The sequence below is a fragment of the Nerophis ophidion genome, linkage group LG04, assembly GCF_033978795.1.
Source record: "Nerophis ophidion isolate RoL-2023_Sa linkage group LG04, RoL_Noph_v1.0, whole genome shotgun sequence".
Lineage (NCBI taxonomy): Eukaryota > Metazoa > Chordata > Actinopteri > Syngnathiformes > Syngnathidae > Nerophis > Nerophis ophidion.
Genome location: NC_084614.1, coordinates 52496587 through 52513161, shown reverse-complemented (window position 1 = coordinate 52513161; position 16575 = coordinate 52496587). Strand labels below are relative to the sequence as shown.

General features: G+C 41.1%; 1 protein-coding gene across 4 annotated transcripts in view; it reads right to left on the bottom strand.

Annotated features, from left to right (window-relative positions):
* Nucleotides 1-12369, bottom strand: part of spns3 (SPNS lysolipid transporter 3, sphingosine-1-phosphate (putative)) — a 32622-nt gene extending 20253 nt beyond the window's left edge. For 2 of the 4 annotated variants that reach the window (XR_009806522.1, XM_061898321.1), the window contains exons 1-3: nucleotides 12210-12369; nucleotides 10221-10466; nucleotides 10072-10137 (exon numbers count right to left, since the gene is read on the bottom strand). Coding sequence is in view for 2 of the 4 variants with exons in the window: in XM_061898321.1 (XP_061754305.1) it covers nucleotides 10072-10137; nucleotides 10221-10422 (268 nt within the window). In the remaining 2 variants the exon portion in view is untranslated. Of the gene's footprint in view, nucleotides 1-10071; nucleotides 10138-10220; nucleotides 10467-12209 lie in introns of those variants that run through there. The other 2 variants (XM_061898323.1, XM_061898322.1) reach the window with 2 other exon arrangements.
* Nucleotides 12370-16575: the final 4206 nt, after the last annotated feature.

Sequence of the window (16575 nt, the reverse complement as noted above, 5' to 3'; positions counted from 1 at the left end):
GAGTTTTACCTCAACCCCCAAGTGCCATGACATGTTTTGTTTTTGCCTTTTTATTGTCTAGAGCAGTGGTTCTCAACCTTTTTTTAGTGATGTACCCCCTGTGAACATTTTTTTAATTCAAGTACCCCCTAATAAGAGCAAAGCATTTTTGGTTGAAAAAAAGAGATAAAGAAGTAAAATACAGCACTATGTCATCAGTTTCTGATTTATTATATTGTATAATAGTACAAAATATTGCTCATTTGTAGTGTTCTTTCTTGAACTATTTGGAAAAAAAGATATAAAAATAATTAAAAACTTGATGAAAAATAAACAAGTGATTCAATTATGAATAAAGATTTCTACACATAGAAGAAATCATCAACTAAAAGTGCCCTATTTGGGGATTGTAATAGAGATCCATCTGGATTCATGAACTTAATTCTAAACATTTCTTCACATAAAATGAATATTTTAACATCAATATTTATGGAACATGTCCACAAAAAAAATATAGCTGTCAACACTGAATATTGCATTGTTGCATTTGTTTTCACAGTTTATGAACTTACATTCATATTTTGTTGAAGTATTATTTAATAAAGATATTTATAAAGGATTTTTGATTCGTTGCTGTTTTTAGAATATTTAAAAAAAATCTCACGTACCCCTTGGCATACCTTCAAGTACCCCCATTTGAGAACCACTGGTCTATAGTACTTTGTGTGTGTGTGTGTGTGTGTGTGTGTGTGTGCTTTCTTCTCTTCTATTTTTGTTTTGTTTTGGGGTTTTTTTTGTTTGTTTTTTTTGTTTGGTTTTGTTTAGTTTTGTTTTGTTTTGTACAGCACTTTGTGCTTGCCACTTGCCTGTGTATGAAACGTGCTACATAAATAAAGTTTGACAATATATTGCATTAGTTTGTGTTCTTTTGTGGTTATATTATTAATTAACTAAATGAATAAATCTCTTGTAGGCTCAACAGCGTATACTATGTATTGATATCTCTACCAAACTGTAATTAGACAAAATATAAACTTCACACCATAAAAAACTGCAGACTTGATTTGTGAATGACAGGCTAATATTTGTAGCAGGAAATAAACTGCAAACAAACTTATCCTTTTTCTCAATAGCGTCACGATCACAGCAGCATGGCAGTTGTTGTCAATCAAATACGGAACATAGCTGTCAGGAAGGGGGGGTCGCAGCTTGCTGCGGGATCGTTCTCCCAAGAAGGCAGACGGACTACTCGGGACATGGCTTTTAGGTAAAAACATGATTTATTTTAACTACAAAAAGTTACGAACAAAAAGCGCTCACAGTAGAGGCACAACTTTGGCTAAGGAACAAAACTAACGCATAAACAGACTATGAGCCAAAATCAAACAAAACTTACTTGGCATGGCATGAAGCAGGAAACTATGACAAGGCAGGAATAAAGTCAGCACAGAACAAGACAAGATCACAATGACGCCAGGCCGACCAATAGAAAAAGACACGCTTAAGTAACAGGGACATGATTATACAGGTGCGTGTGTCCAAATGGGTAGCCATGGAAACAAAACAAGGGAGTGAAAAAAAAAAGGAACTTAAAGAGTCCAAAGGTCAAACAGCACCTGGTATTCCTAGGCAGTCTCCCATCCAAGTACTAACCAGGCCAGATACTGCTTAGCTTCATGAACAAACAAGATCGGGGATCCTCAGGGTAGTATGGCCGTACACCATCCTGATCAGACATGACAGAAAACAAAACATAATCTACAGGCGTGACAGAGCCCCCCCATCAAGGACAGATTCTAGATGTCCAAAAACAAAAAACAAAACAAAACTATGATCGAGAGTCATGGGAGGGTGGGAGGGGGACATGGCGATGGATCGCCAAACCAAGTGTCCCCATATCCAACGGGGCAGAGTCAGGTGGCGGCGACGCGTGGAGGACCGAGGTGGGCAACCCGGGAACGGCCATATCCGTGGCCGACCCCCTATGCGTGGCGGACGACCATGTAATGGCCACATCCGTGGCCGACGAGGAGGGTGTGGCGGACGACCACGTAGTGGCCACAATTGTGTCCGACGAGGTCGGCATCTTTGGCGTGGTGGACACCCACGTAGTATCCACATCCGCGGCTGACAAGGCGGCGGACGCGTCGTCAACGTGGCAGGCGTTGGCGGTCGGCTTGGGCTTGGCGGTCGGCTTGGGCTTGGCGGTCGACTTGGGCTTGGCGGTCGTCCTGGAGCTGCCACTGGCGGCGCTTGGCTATGTGGGGCTGCCACTGGCGGCGCTTGGCGACGTGGAGCTGGCACTGGCGGCACTTGGCGGCACTTGGCGGCGTGGACTTGGACTTTGGCGTGGACTTGGACTTTGGCGTGGACTTGGACTTTGGCGTGGACTCGGACTTTGGCGTGGACTTGGCGTTGGTCGTGGACTTTGCGTTGGTCGTGAACTTGGCGTTGGTCGTGCAGCTGACACAGGCGGCACTTGGCTTCGTGGAGCTGACACTGGCGGAACTTGGCTTTGTGAAGCTGACACTGGCGGCACTTGGCTTCGTGGAGCTGACACTGGCGGCACTTGGCTTCGTGAAGCTGACACTGGCGGCACTTGGCGGCGTGGAGCTGCCACTGGGGGCACTTGGCGACGTGGAGCTGCCACTGGGGGCACTTGGCGACGTGGAGCTGCCACTGGGGGCACTTGGCGACGTGGAGCTGCCACTGGGGGCACCTGGCGACGTGGAGCTGCCACTGGGGGCACTTGGCGACGTGGAGTTGGACGTGGACTTGGTCTTGGAGCTGGACGTGGACTTGGTCTTGGAGCTGGACGTGGACTCGGTCTTGGAACTGGACGTGGACTTGACCTTGGAGCTGGACGTGGACTTGATCTTGGAGCTGGACGTGGACTTGATCTTGGAGCTGGACGTGGACTTGATCTTGGAGCTGGACGTGGACTTGATCTTGGAGCTGGACTTGATGCAGGTGGCCTCGCTGGAAGCTGCGGCTTAGCAGGCCGAAAGACTGGTGGAGGTGGCTGTGTTGGCCGCTGTGGCTTGGCAGGTTGAAAAACTGGAAGTGGGGAACTTGCTGGTCGCTGTGGCTTGGCAATGCACTGGGCAGAATCAACCAACAAACTCCCATGTGTATGATTTTACAAAACTGACTAATCTAATGTTCTCCTTCAAATATCCACAAGTTTTTAAAAAGCTCCAAAACATTGTTTTTTCCTGAAATTGTTCAACAAGATCACAGAAAATAGGGAATATATTTCTAAATAGATTCCAATACAACTTCTTGTAAATAGAGTTGAGCTAAATAAGGATGCAAAACAGCGGCTGCAGAGTAGGTTTAGCATTGATAAATCACTATTGTGTGTCCTGATAATCAGCATATATTCTGCATTTTCATGAAAACAGACAAACTGAAAGGACTGCACTTTCATTTATATCATTTAAAGAGAGAATTACAGAATTATATTTATATAGCGCTTTTTCTCTAGTGACTCAAAGCGCTTTACATAGTGAAACCCAATATCTAAGTTACATTTAAACCAGTGTGGGTGGCACTGGTAGCAGGTGGGTAAAGTGTTTTGCCCAAGGACACAACGGCAGTAACTAAGATGGCGGAAGCGGGAATTGAACCTGCAACCCTTAAGTTGCTGACACGGCCACTCTACCAACCGAGCTATACCGCGGGGACCTAATACTCAAAGCCAACTTTTGTATTCTGTTGGTACGTGTTATTGTGTATTTGGGATCTGCATTAGTCCCAAAAATGTTAAATCAAACCATGGCGGAATAGCAGAGCTATTTATAAAACAATCTTGCCTTCCTTCATACTTCCTCCAAACGAGCCGTTTTTCCAACATTTGACATCAGCGAATATCCCCAAATATGTTAGAGCAGGGGTCACCAACGCGGTGCCCACGGGCACCAGGTCGCCCGTGAGGACCAGATGAGTCGCCCGCTGGCCTGTTCTAAAAGTAGCTCAAATAGCAGCACTTACCAGTGAGCTGCCTCTATTTTTTTAAATTGTATTTATTTACTAGCAAGCTGGTCTCGCTTTGCTCGACATTTTTAATTCTAAGAGAGACAAAACTCAAATAGAATTTGAAAATCCAAGAAAATATTTTAAAGACTTGGTCTTCACTTGTTTAAATATATTCATTTATTTTTTTACTTTGCTTCTTATAACTTTCAGAAAGACAATTTTAGAGAAAAAGTACAACCTTAAAAATGATTTCAGGATTTTTAAACGCATATACCTTTTAGCTTTAAAATTCCTTCCTCTTCTTTCCTGACAATTTAAATCAATGTTCAAGTAAATTTATATTTTTTATTGTAAAGAATAATAAATACATTTTAATTTAATTCTTCATTTTAACTTGTGTTTTTTCAACAAAGAATATTTGTGAAATATTTCTTCAAACTTATTATGATTAAAATTCCAAAAAATCATGTAGAATCAAATTTAAATCTTATTTCAAAGTCTTTTGAATTTCTTTGAAAATTTTTGTTCTGGAAAGTCTAGAAGAAACAATGATTTGTCTTTGTTAGAAATATAGCTTGGTCCAATTTGTTATAGATTCTAACAAAGTGCTGATTGGATTTTGACCTATTTAAAACATGTCATCAAAATTATAAAATTAATCTTAATCAGGAAAAATTACTAATGATGTTCCTTAAATTCTTTTTTTCGAATTAGCTAGTCTTTCTCTTCCTTTTTTTTTCGGTTGAATATTGAATTTTAAAGAGTCGAACTTGAAGATAATCTATGTTTCAAAATTTAATTTTAATTTTTTTAGTTGTCTCTCCTCTTTTAAACTGTTCAATTAAGTGTTTTTTTCATCATTTATTTTCTACAAAAAACCTTCCGCAAAAGGAAAAAAAATGTACGACGGAATGACAGACAGAAGTACCCATGTTTTTATATATATATAGATTTATTTATTAAAGGTAAATTGAGCAAATTGGCTATTTCTGGCAATTTATTTAAGTGTGTATCAAACTGGTAGCCCTTCGCATTAATCAGTACCCAAGAAGTAGCTCTTGGTTTCAAAAAGGTTGGTGACCCCTGTGTTAGAAGTTTCGCTGAAGAGCTTTGATTGACTCGTACATGCACATGCATCCTCCACTGTTGCAATTTCCTATACAAAGTAGCGTATAGTTCTACCTTATATCTGTCGGTAGACTCTATACAGCTACGCAAAAAATTACAACCAGGCTAACTGGAAGAAGACACAGTAGAATTGGCGGCACGTAAATAAAACCGCCCACAAACCGGCACATCCTGAAGAGAAGGTCAGAAAGTGGTTTGAAGATGGTCTGTACCACATAATCTATACAAAATCTTGACCAAAAAACACTATTACATGTTTTGTAGACCACAAGGAAGTGTTTAAACGAAGAAGAAAAAAATCATTAAATCAGGAGTAGGCAACCTATGGCTCTAGAGCCAGATGTGGCTCTTTTGATGACTGCATCTGGCTCTCTGATAAATCTGAACTGATGTTGCTTAACACGATAAGTAATGAATAATTCCACTTGTAATCACAGTGTTAAAAATAATGTTCAAAATATAAACCATTCTCATGCATTTTTAATCCATCCATCCGTTTTCTACCGCACCTGTTCAAGAAGTTGTGTTAATGGTAAGAAGTTATTTATTTATTATTGGTTAGTGTGGGGATTGCCCTCCTGGGGGTTCTTCAGACCCCCAAGCACCGATATGAGAGCCTGTTTCAGGGTTACAATATTGTTTTATTTTTCAATAAGTCTCTCAGTTGCTTTCCAGCAATAGTATTTCCAGCCCCAACCCAGTCTCTCCTCCTGGCTGCTGCCTATAACAGAGCGGCAGGTGATTAGATAACAAGGCCCAGGTGGGCCGTCTACGCACCTGTCGCTGCAGGCCCGCAGGCCATGCCCCCTCCACAGTTAGCTTCAGAATAACAATGTTATTACAAAGAATAAGAGACCTATTACACTCCATAAATGTTGGTCTTACTTAAAAATGCACGTGTTTAGTTGTGTTCAGTGTTAAAAAAAAAATGATATGGCTCTACGGAAATATATTTTAATATATTTGGCTTTTTGGCTCTCTCAGCCAAAAAGGTTCCCGACCCCTGCATTAAATGAACCCTTTGAGACAGAGGTCGACTGTTGGGATATTCATATCTTCCCTTTAAGATGAATAATAAAGTCGACCAATTTGTCGGTTTGTGGTCACAATCTTCTACTATACCAGTTTGATGCATCATTTATGATCAAGCATTAACTTTTACAGAATCAGAGGTAATGCAGCAGCTCACAGGTTCAATATGTCAATATAGTGTCATAAGCCAGTTATCTCTCTGTAATCATGGTGCCACTAAAGGTAGTTTGTCTGTGTTAGCGCCGGTAATAACAATATCGCTAATACTTGTTTAATATTCAGGTCACGACATGTAAACAGAGTATTTTTGGATGTTTTTTTAGAGGGCTTTGTGGGTGCAATAGATTACTCCCAATAGCTCTGTTGCTAGCCACCTCATACTTGCAGTTTTAGAAATTAGAATACATAAAATAAAGAAAGGCATATGTGTTCTTGTTTTACGTAGGGATTGTGAATGATATGCAAATTTTTCAAAAGTCTTCAATGGCTTTCTGACCGCCTCTTCAGGATGCGCCCTTGTATGGGCGGTCTTATGGACGTGCCTCCAAACGTCATCTGGAGTCTACTGACATATATAAGTTTGAACCATACACTACTTTGTGTTTGAAATGGCAACAGCGGACGATGCATGTGCATGTACCTGCCCTCCGGGAGCCTACTGGCCACGGAGACCAGCTGCTGAGTCTCTGCTACACCAGAGTCGGTTTGGATGTACTGGAGGAGATGCGGATGAGGGGACAGGGCTGCGGAGCGAGCACTGAGCGCTGGGACGGACAGACTTCGCGGTGTCTTGGCTGCGTGAGCAGGTGTCGGACACCTCAGTCACCTTGGACGTATCCTCGCTCATCCATGCGGACTGGACACTGGCCGAGAGTGGAGTCGGCTGTGTTGGTTGCTTTGTTGGGTCTGCTCCTGTCTCTGGCCACGCTCCCTCCACCCCAGCGGACAATGGCGTGGAACACCGCAGAGGCCACCATAGTGGATATGTTTCTTTTACTTTTTATTCATAGCTGATTGTAGAAGTGTCCGGTTGTATCTGCTGCTTTAATGTCTCTAATGTCCTCCGTGTTCATCGATGTTTCCCTCTGACACACATGTAAGAGGGATGTGTACTATGGCTATGAGTATTTTTTTTCCATTGGCCTCAGTCTGCACCCCCTCTCCAGGGCCCAGGCTAAGACCGTTTTTTTTATTTTATTTTAATCTTCAGCGATCCTGTTCTGTCTCCCTGTAATGTTTGTCTGATCTTGAATGGGATTGTGCTGAAAATTTTAATATTCCTGAAAGAACTCTCCTGACGGGATAAATAAAGTACTACTATCTAATCTTATATAAAACCCAGTCTGCCTCTCAACAAGAAGATAGAGAAAAATAAGGAACTTATTGACTACAGCTTTTAACTACAATGGCGGACTCGTGCAAAGCTCTTTGGGTAAATCTCTATCAGCAATAGAGATTTCCGTTTACATCACACTTGGGAAAAACGGCACAAATTGGGCAAATTCCAAACGGCTTGTTTGGAGGAAGTATAAAGAAAAACAGGATTGTTTTATATTTTTGTAAATATCTCCGGCATGCCTCCATAGTTTGACATTAACATTTGCGGGACAAATACACAAAAACAGGTACCAATGGGCCCTGCGATGAGTGGGCGACTTGTCCAGGGTGTACACCGCCTTCCGCCCGATTGTAGCTAAAATAGACACCAGCGCCCCCTGCAACTCCAAAGGGAATAAGCGGTAGTAAATGGATGGATGGATGGAGGTACCAATGGTTAAGAAAAGTTGGTTTTGCATAATAGGTCTCCTTTAAAGGCCTACTGAAACCCACTACTACCCACCACGCAGTCCAATAGTTTATATATCAATGATGAAATATTAACATTGCAACACATGCCAATACGGCCGGTTTAGTTTACTAAATTACAATTTAAAATTTGCCGCGGAGTTTCCTGTTGAAAACATCGTGGAATGATGATACGTGTTTGTAATGTTATTGGTTGGAGGGGACATGTTAGCGCAGCACCACTTGCGGATGAAAGTCGTCACTTTTCATCGAGCAATTACACAGTATTCTGGACATCTGTGTTGCTGAATCTTTTGCAATTTGTTCAATTAATAATGGAGAAGTCTAAGTATAAAGATGGAGGTGGGAAGCTTTAGCCTTTAGCCACACAAACACGGTGTTTCCTTGTTTAAAATTCCCGGAGGTGAAGCTTTACTATGGATCAGAGCGGTCAAGCGAACATGGTTCCCGACCACTTGTCAACCGGCAGGTTTTTGGTGAGAAAATTGTGGTAAAAAGAGATCTGCGGAGCTTGCGCCGTCCATGCAGCTGCCGTGACTTCCCTCAGAGACTGGCGTCAACACACCCGTGGACACACTCCTCCGACTATCAGGTACTATTTAACTCACTAAAACACTAGCAACACAATAGAAAGATAAGGGATTTCCCAGAATTATCCTAGTAAATGTGTCTAAAAACATCTGAATCGCTCCCAATGCAATTGCTTTTTTTTTAAACTTTATTTATTTTATTCATATTTTTCTGGTCCTTCGTTATCAATATCCTCATCCACGAATCTTTCATCCTCGCTCAAATTAATGGGACAAAAGTTGTTTTCTCGGTCCGAATAGCTCTTGCTGCTGAAGGCTCCCATATGAACAATGTGAGGATGTGAGGATGTGAGGAGCCCTCACACCGGTAACGTTATCGTCTGCTACTTCCGGTAAAGGCAAGGCTTTTTTATTAGCGACCAAAAGTTGCAAACTTTATCGTCGATGTTCTCTACTAAATCCTTTCAGCAAAAATATGGCAGTATCGCGAAATGATCAAGTATGACACATAGAATGGACCTGCTATCCCCGTTTAAATAAGAAAATGTCACTTCAGTAGGCCTTTAAAAGAGACACAATCCTCTGGGCCTTGGCTTAGTACAGTGGTTCTCAAATGGGGGTATGCGTACCACTGGGGGTACTTGAAGGTATGCCAAGGGGTACGTGAGATTGGTTTTTTAATATTCTAAATATAGCAAAAATTCAAAAATTCTTTATAGATATATTTATTGAATAATAATTTAACAAAATATGAAGGTAAGTTCATAAACTGTGGGGAAAAAAATACAATAATGCAATATTCAGTGTTGACAGTTAGATTTTTTTGTGGACATGTTCCATAAATATTGATGTTAAAATATTCATTTTATGTGAAAAAATGTTTAGAATTAAGTTGATGAATCCAGATGGCTCTCTATTACAATCCCCAAAGAGGGCACTTTAAGTTGATGATTACTTCTATGTGTAGAAATCTTTATTTATATTTGATTCACTTGTTTATTTTTCAACAAGTTTTTAGTTATTTTCATATCTTTTTTTCCAAATAGTTCAAGAAACACCACTACAAATGAGCAATATTTTGCACTGTTAGACAATTTAATAAATCAGAAACTGATGACATAGTGCTGTATTTTACTTCTTTTTCTCTTTTTTTCAACCAAAAATGCTTTGCTCTGATTAGGTGGTACTTGAATTAAAACAATGTTCATCACTGAAAAAAGGTTGAGAACCACTGGCTTAGTAGATCAGCTTTGCGTGCTATCAAATTTGCACATGTATTAATACACATAAACCTTTATTAGATCAGACCTTAAATTTACAAGCGAAAAATATATTGTTTGCACACACTAGGGTTTGCAACCTGGTCTTTAATCGCAATACGTGTGTGAATCCAAGCAAAACACAATCCATTTAAGTGTTAATGTGTGTTTTTTTAAGCTGGTTTCAACTGAATTGATGCAATGATTGCTTTTGAAGTGACCTAAGGAAAAAACTGGTGCAACAGCAGACTGTGCTGCAACTGAATTGCAGCACTTGTTGCATAATTCTATGTGAGGCAATGAGGATGGGCTTGAAAACCTAAGAAGATTGCTCAAGTGAGAGAAAGTAATCATCTTACCTGTCTGCAGAAGACCAGCTGTACTGTCATTGATGTTGAAGAAGCTCTGAATGTTTAGCAGGACACCTACGACCATAGAAGTTGTTTACTGGCCTCGCCATACTATGCGATAAAGTAAAACGCTAGCATTGTGTGTCATGTGCACAAACCTGCTATTGTGTAACGTTCCATGTAGTTGAGTAAATTGATGTAGCAGAGCACAACCACCGCCACGTAGGCCCGTCGATGCGATACGGAAGCCCTCTCATCTGGTTTGAGAGTGAGTGAAGAAAGACTGTTGACAAACGAACCGTAGCGCAGCCCAGAGCTGGAACCCAGACTCCGTCGAGGAAGCGCTCCATCCAGCTCCATTGCGAGCGGGCCACTCTTCAACAGGACTCGAGGTGACCTAGTTACTTGAAAACAAAAATATATCCCCACATCTCTTAGCAATGATGGACCTGTTATGGTCGAACATATGACTAGACAGGATTGACATGTAAGCACATTTCAGGTCTAGTTTTGATTTTACTTGAGGGGAATTGAACGTCCACCAATATTTATTCAACATGATTGTATCTGCTACTCTTTGACACGTCTGCAACACAACACATGATGTCCTCATGACACCAACCACCGTTACACAAGAGAAAGTAGAATGTTTGAAAAACAAGATAAATCTGCTAAATGTGCTGTAAAAGCATGTCTTTGCTCTAATCACTTTAGTGCCTATTGCACTGTAGCACACAAACAAGCATGACTTATGACAGTGGTTCTCAACCTTTTTTCTGTGACGTACCCCCAGTGAATATTGTTTGAATTCAAGTACCCCCTAATCAGAGCAAAGCATTTTTGTTTGAAAAAAAGAGATCAAGAAGTAAAATACAGCACTGATTTATTAACTTGTATAACACTGCAAAATATTGCTCATTTGTAGGGGTCTTTCTTGAACTATTTGGAAAAAAAGATATAAAAATAACTAAAAACTTGATGAAAAATACACAAGTGATTCAATTATGAATAAAGATTTCTACACATAGAAGTAATCATCAACTTAAAGTGCCCTCTATGGGGATTGTAATAGAGATCTATCTGGATTCATGAACTTAATTCTAAACATTTCTTCACAAAAAAATACATCTTTAACATCAATATTTACGGAACATGTCCACAAAAAATCTAGCTGTCAACACTGAATATTGCATTGTTGCATTTCTTCTCACAGTTTATGAACTTACATTCATATTTTGTTGAAGTATTATTCAATAAATATATTTATAAAGGATTTTTGAATTGTTGCTATTTTTAGAATATTTTCAAAAAATCTCACGTACCCCTTGGCATACCTTCAAGTACTCCCAGGGGTACGCGTACCCCCATTTGAAAACCACTGACTTATGACACTAAGCTCACTTTTGTGGCTCAATAATCATCTCGCAGCATAAAGTAGTATTAATTAACATCATGTAACAATGCAACATCCTATTAATATAATTACATATTATGTAACAATGCAACATCTTATTAATATAAATAAATAGTGTGTAACAATGTTGATCATAATTTAACACCATTTGACATCATTTAACATAAATTAACATAATGTAATATCATGTCACAGTATGTAATAATTTACCATCATGTAAGATTATTTAACAAAACATTATTCATCAGCATGTAACATTATTCATTTCAACATTATTTAACATGGTGTAGCATCATTTTAAAGTCATGTAACATAATGTGACATCATTTGACATTATGTAACATCATGTAACATTATTTAATGTTATTTAACATCATGTAACACATTTTTTATCATCATTTAACATCATTGAACAATTTTCAATTTAACTTTATCTAACATCGTGTAACATAAGTTTATATCACGTCACATTATTTAACCTCATGTAACACAATGTAATATCATGTGAGACCATTTATCATAATGTAACATAATTTAACATCATGTAACACCATTTAAGATCATTTAACACCATGTGACATTATTTAATATCATGAAACATTATTTCACATCATGTAAAATGTAACAACATTTTACATGATGCAACAGTATTTAGCATTTTTTAACATTAATTTCATTTCATTTCAGATGATTGTGTTCCAGCTCATAGAAAGTACTGAAAGTAATGACTTACTTGTTGGTGTTCATTCCATGCTGCTCTTTGTCAGACAGTCAAGTTTCTGTGACAGGAGGAAGCAAATCAAGGTTGAGCTATAAAATGGAGTTAGTGAGGGAAGTACAGCCCATGATGGCTCAAACACTTTCACACATTTCTTCACTGTCTTGCGACGCCGTAAAAAGTCACTTTGGTTCTGGAGATACGTGCACAACTTACCAATGGAAGTGAAACTAGACATCACCATACACTAAACTCTTTTAATCTGCTGTCCACAAACTCACTGTTATATTAAAACTAAGCAGTAGTTTCATTGTAACATGAATATTAAGTATCAATATCTTTGTTCCATTTGTTTACACATAATTTTACTAACTGTGTGTCTTTTTTCAAAAGGTATACACATGTTTCCAAACCCCAAATTCCATTTTCTTAATTCCTAAATTATTTGCAAAATGACACACTTCGGTCAAAACATTTGCCCATTCATCAAAATAAAGCAAGCATTTGTAAACATGCAGTTTTTTTTTCATCTCACTCACACAGATTTCAAATGATAAGACACTATTGCAGTGAGTTACCCAGAACAGTGATGAATACAAAACACATTTAGAAAAAACCCTATATTACTATAAGAAATCTCATGTTTGGGGCTTTTTGCCCGAACTTTTTAGCACATGTGATGAACAATTACTTGACAAAATATATTGGCAAATCCATAGCAATCGTCATTGTTTACTTTGAAGTGGGCCTACATGTAAGGACCTAAAGTGAAAGTACTGCCTAATAATGATGGTCCATCCATCCATCAATCATCTTCCGCTTATCCGAGGTCGGGTCGCGGGGGCAACAGCCTAAGCAGGGAAACCCAGACTTCCCTCTCCCCAGCGACTTCGTCTAGCTCTTCCCGGGGGATCCCGAGGCGTTCCCAGGCCAGCCGGGAGACATAGTCTTCCCAACGTGTCCTGGGTCTTCCCCGTGCCCTCCTGCCGGTTGGACGTGCCCTAAACACCTCCCTAGGGAGGCGTTCGGGTGGCATCCTGACCAGATGCCCGAACCACCTCATCTGGCTCCTCTCGATGTGAAGGAGCAGCGGCTTTACTTTGAGTCCCTCCCGGATGACAGAGCTTCTCACCCTATCTCTAAGGGAGAGCCCCGCCACACGGCGGAGGAAACTCATTTCGGCCGCTTGTACCCGTGATCTTATCCTTTCGGTCATGACCCAAAGCTCATGACCATAGGTGAGGATGGGAACGTAGATCGACCGGTAAATTGAGAGCTTTGCCTTCCGGCTCAGCTCCTTCTTCACCACAACAGATCGGTACAACGTCCGCATTACTGAAGACGCCGCACGATCTGCCTGTCGATCTCACGATCCACTCTTCCCTCACTCGTGAACAAGACTCCTAGGTATTTGAACTCCTCCACTTGGGGCAGGGTCTCCTCCCCAACCCGGAGATGGCATTCCACCCTTTTCCGGGCAAGAACCATGGACTCGGACTTGGAGGTGCTGATTCTCATTCCGGTCGCTTCACACTCGGCTGCGAAACGATCCAGCGAGAGCTGAAGATCCCGGTCAGATGAAGCCATCAGGACCACATCATCTGCAAAAAGCAGAGACCTAATCCTGCGGTTACCAAACCGGAACCCCTCAACGCCTTGACTGCGCCTAGAAATTCTGTCCATAAAAGTTATGAACAGAATCGGTGACAAAGGACAGCCTTGGCGGAGTCCAACCCTCACTGGAAATGTGTTCGACTTACTGCCGGCAATGCGGACCAAGCTATGGCACTGATCGTACAGGGAACGGACCGCCACAATAAGACAGTCCGATACCCCATACTCTCTGAGCACTCCCCACAGGACTTCCCGAGGGACACGGTCGAATGCCTTCTCCAAGTCCACAAAGCACATGTAGACTGGTTGGGCAAACTCCCATGCACCCTCAAGAACCCTGCCGAGAGTATAGAGCTGGTCCACAGTTCCACGACCAGATCGAAAACCACACTGTTCCTCCTGAATCCGAGGTTCGACTATCCGACGTAGCCTCCTCTCCAGTACACCTGAATAAACCTTACCGGGAAGGCTGAGGAGTGTGATCCCACGATAGTTGGAACACACCCTCCGGTCCCCCTTCTTAAAGAGAGGAACCACCACCCCGGTCTGCCAATCCAGAGGTACCGCCCCCGATGTCCACGCGATGCTGCAAATTCTTGTCAACCAAGACAGCCCCACAGCATCCAGAGCCTTAAGGAACTCCGGGCGGATTTCGTCCACCCCTGGGGCCTTGCCACCGTAATTAATAATGATGGTGCGAACTGAAAATATTTATTTCTTACACAGTCAGGTAAAGTAACATATCACAATAGTCAACAATGACATGCAGTACCAATTAAAACCTGAGACAAATAAAACGGTTTGAAAACAAATCTGGAGATAAATAAAAAATACAGCATAGTGCATAGGCTACATGTCCTGACTTAGGCAACAACAACTCTATGAAAGAACGTATTCAAAAGCCTCAGTTAGTGATTCCAATCATCACCTTCCTGTCTAGCTGGATCATTGTATCTCATCCACATCACATGTACAAGATGGGAAGGTGTGTGTAAAGCATTGTGTGTACTTTTAGCAAATATTGTGAAGCAGAGTCTATGCCTAATCTTAGGCAAATCTGCACGGTGGTTTTGCATATTGTGTGTTGACTTTGTTAACTGTGTGAATATTTTAAATTTTGTGTTTAAGCCATTGGAAAAAACTATAACTAAGGCACCATTTATTATCTTATTAAAACTAAATACTTTCAATGTAACATGAATCACACTTATTAATTTCTGAACTACGACACTGTGACTCAATCAATCAATCAAAGGATTATTTATATAGCCCTGAATCAATAGTGTCTCAAAGGGCTGCACAAACCACAACACAAACCACAACGACATCCTCGGTAGAGCCCACATAAAACATTAGAGAGGAACCGCATATGTGGGCAGCCCCCCCCCAGGGGAACCGAAAGCAATGGATGTCGAGCGGATCTAACATGATACTGTGAAAGTTCAATCCATAGTGGATCCAACAAAACCTTGAGAGTCCAGTCCAAAGTGGATCCAACACAGCAGAGAGAGTCCACAGTGGAGCCAGCAGGAAACCACCCCAAGCGGAGGCGGATCAGCAGCGCAGAGATATCCCAGCCGATACACAGGCGAGCAGTCCATCCTGGGTCCCGGTTCTGGACGAGCAGTCCATCCTGGGTTCCGACTCCGGACGAGCGGTCTATCCTGGGTCAGGACAGCCAGCACCTCATCCATGGCCACCGGACTGGACCCCCTACAGTGGGACATAGGAGAAAAAGAAAAGAAACGGCAGATCAACTGGTCTAAAAAGGGAGTCTATTTAAAGGCTAGAGTATACAAATGAGTTTTAAGGTGAGACTTAAAGGCCCACTGAAATGAGATTTTCTTATTTAAACGGGGATAGCAAGTCCATTCTATGTGTCATACTTGGTCATTTCGCGATATTGCCTTATTTTTATTGAAAGGATTTAGTAGAAAACATCCACGATAAAGTTCGCAACTTTCGGTGCTAAGAGAAAAGCCCTGCCTCTACCGGAAGTCGCAGACGATGACGTCACATGTTTGATGGCTCCTGACATATTCACATTGTTTTTTAATGAGAGGCTCCAACAAAAAGTGCTATTCGGACGGAGAAAACAGCAATTTCCCCATTAATTTGAGCGAGGATGAAAGATTTGTGTTTGAGGATATTGATAGCGACGGTCTAGAAAAAAAAAATAAATAAATAAAAAAAAGTTAAAAAAAAAAAAAACGTGATTGCATTGGGACGGATTCCGATGTTTTTAGACACAATTACTAGGATAATTCTGGGAAATCCTTTATCTTTCTATTGTGTTGCTAGTGTTTTAGTGAGTTTAATATTACCTGATAGTCGGAAGGGTGTCTCCACGGGTGTCTCCACGGGTGTCTTGACGCGCAGTGTCTCAGGGGAGTCGACGGCAGCTATGGACGGCACAAGCTCAGATTTTCTCCAGTAGAGACTGACTTTTTAACCACAATTTTTTTCACCGAAACCAGCTGGTTGACATGTGGTCGGGATCCATGTTCTCTTGACCGCGCTCTGATCCATAGGAAAGTTTCACCTCCAGGAGTTTTAAACAAGGAATCACTGTGTGTTTGTGTGGCTAAAGGCTAAAACTTCCCAACTCCATCTTTCTACTGTGACTTCTCCAATATTAATTGAACAAATTGCAAAAGATTCAGCAACACAGATGTCCAAAAAACTGTTTAATATGTCGTTAAAGCAGACGACATTTAGTTGTGTGTGTGCGCAGCGCTCATACTTCCTAAAAACCCGTGACGTCTTG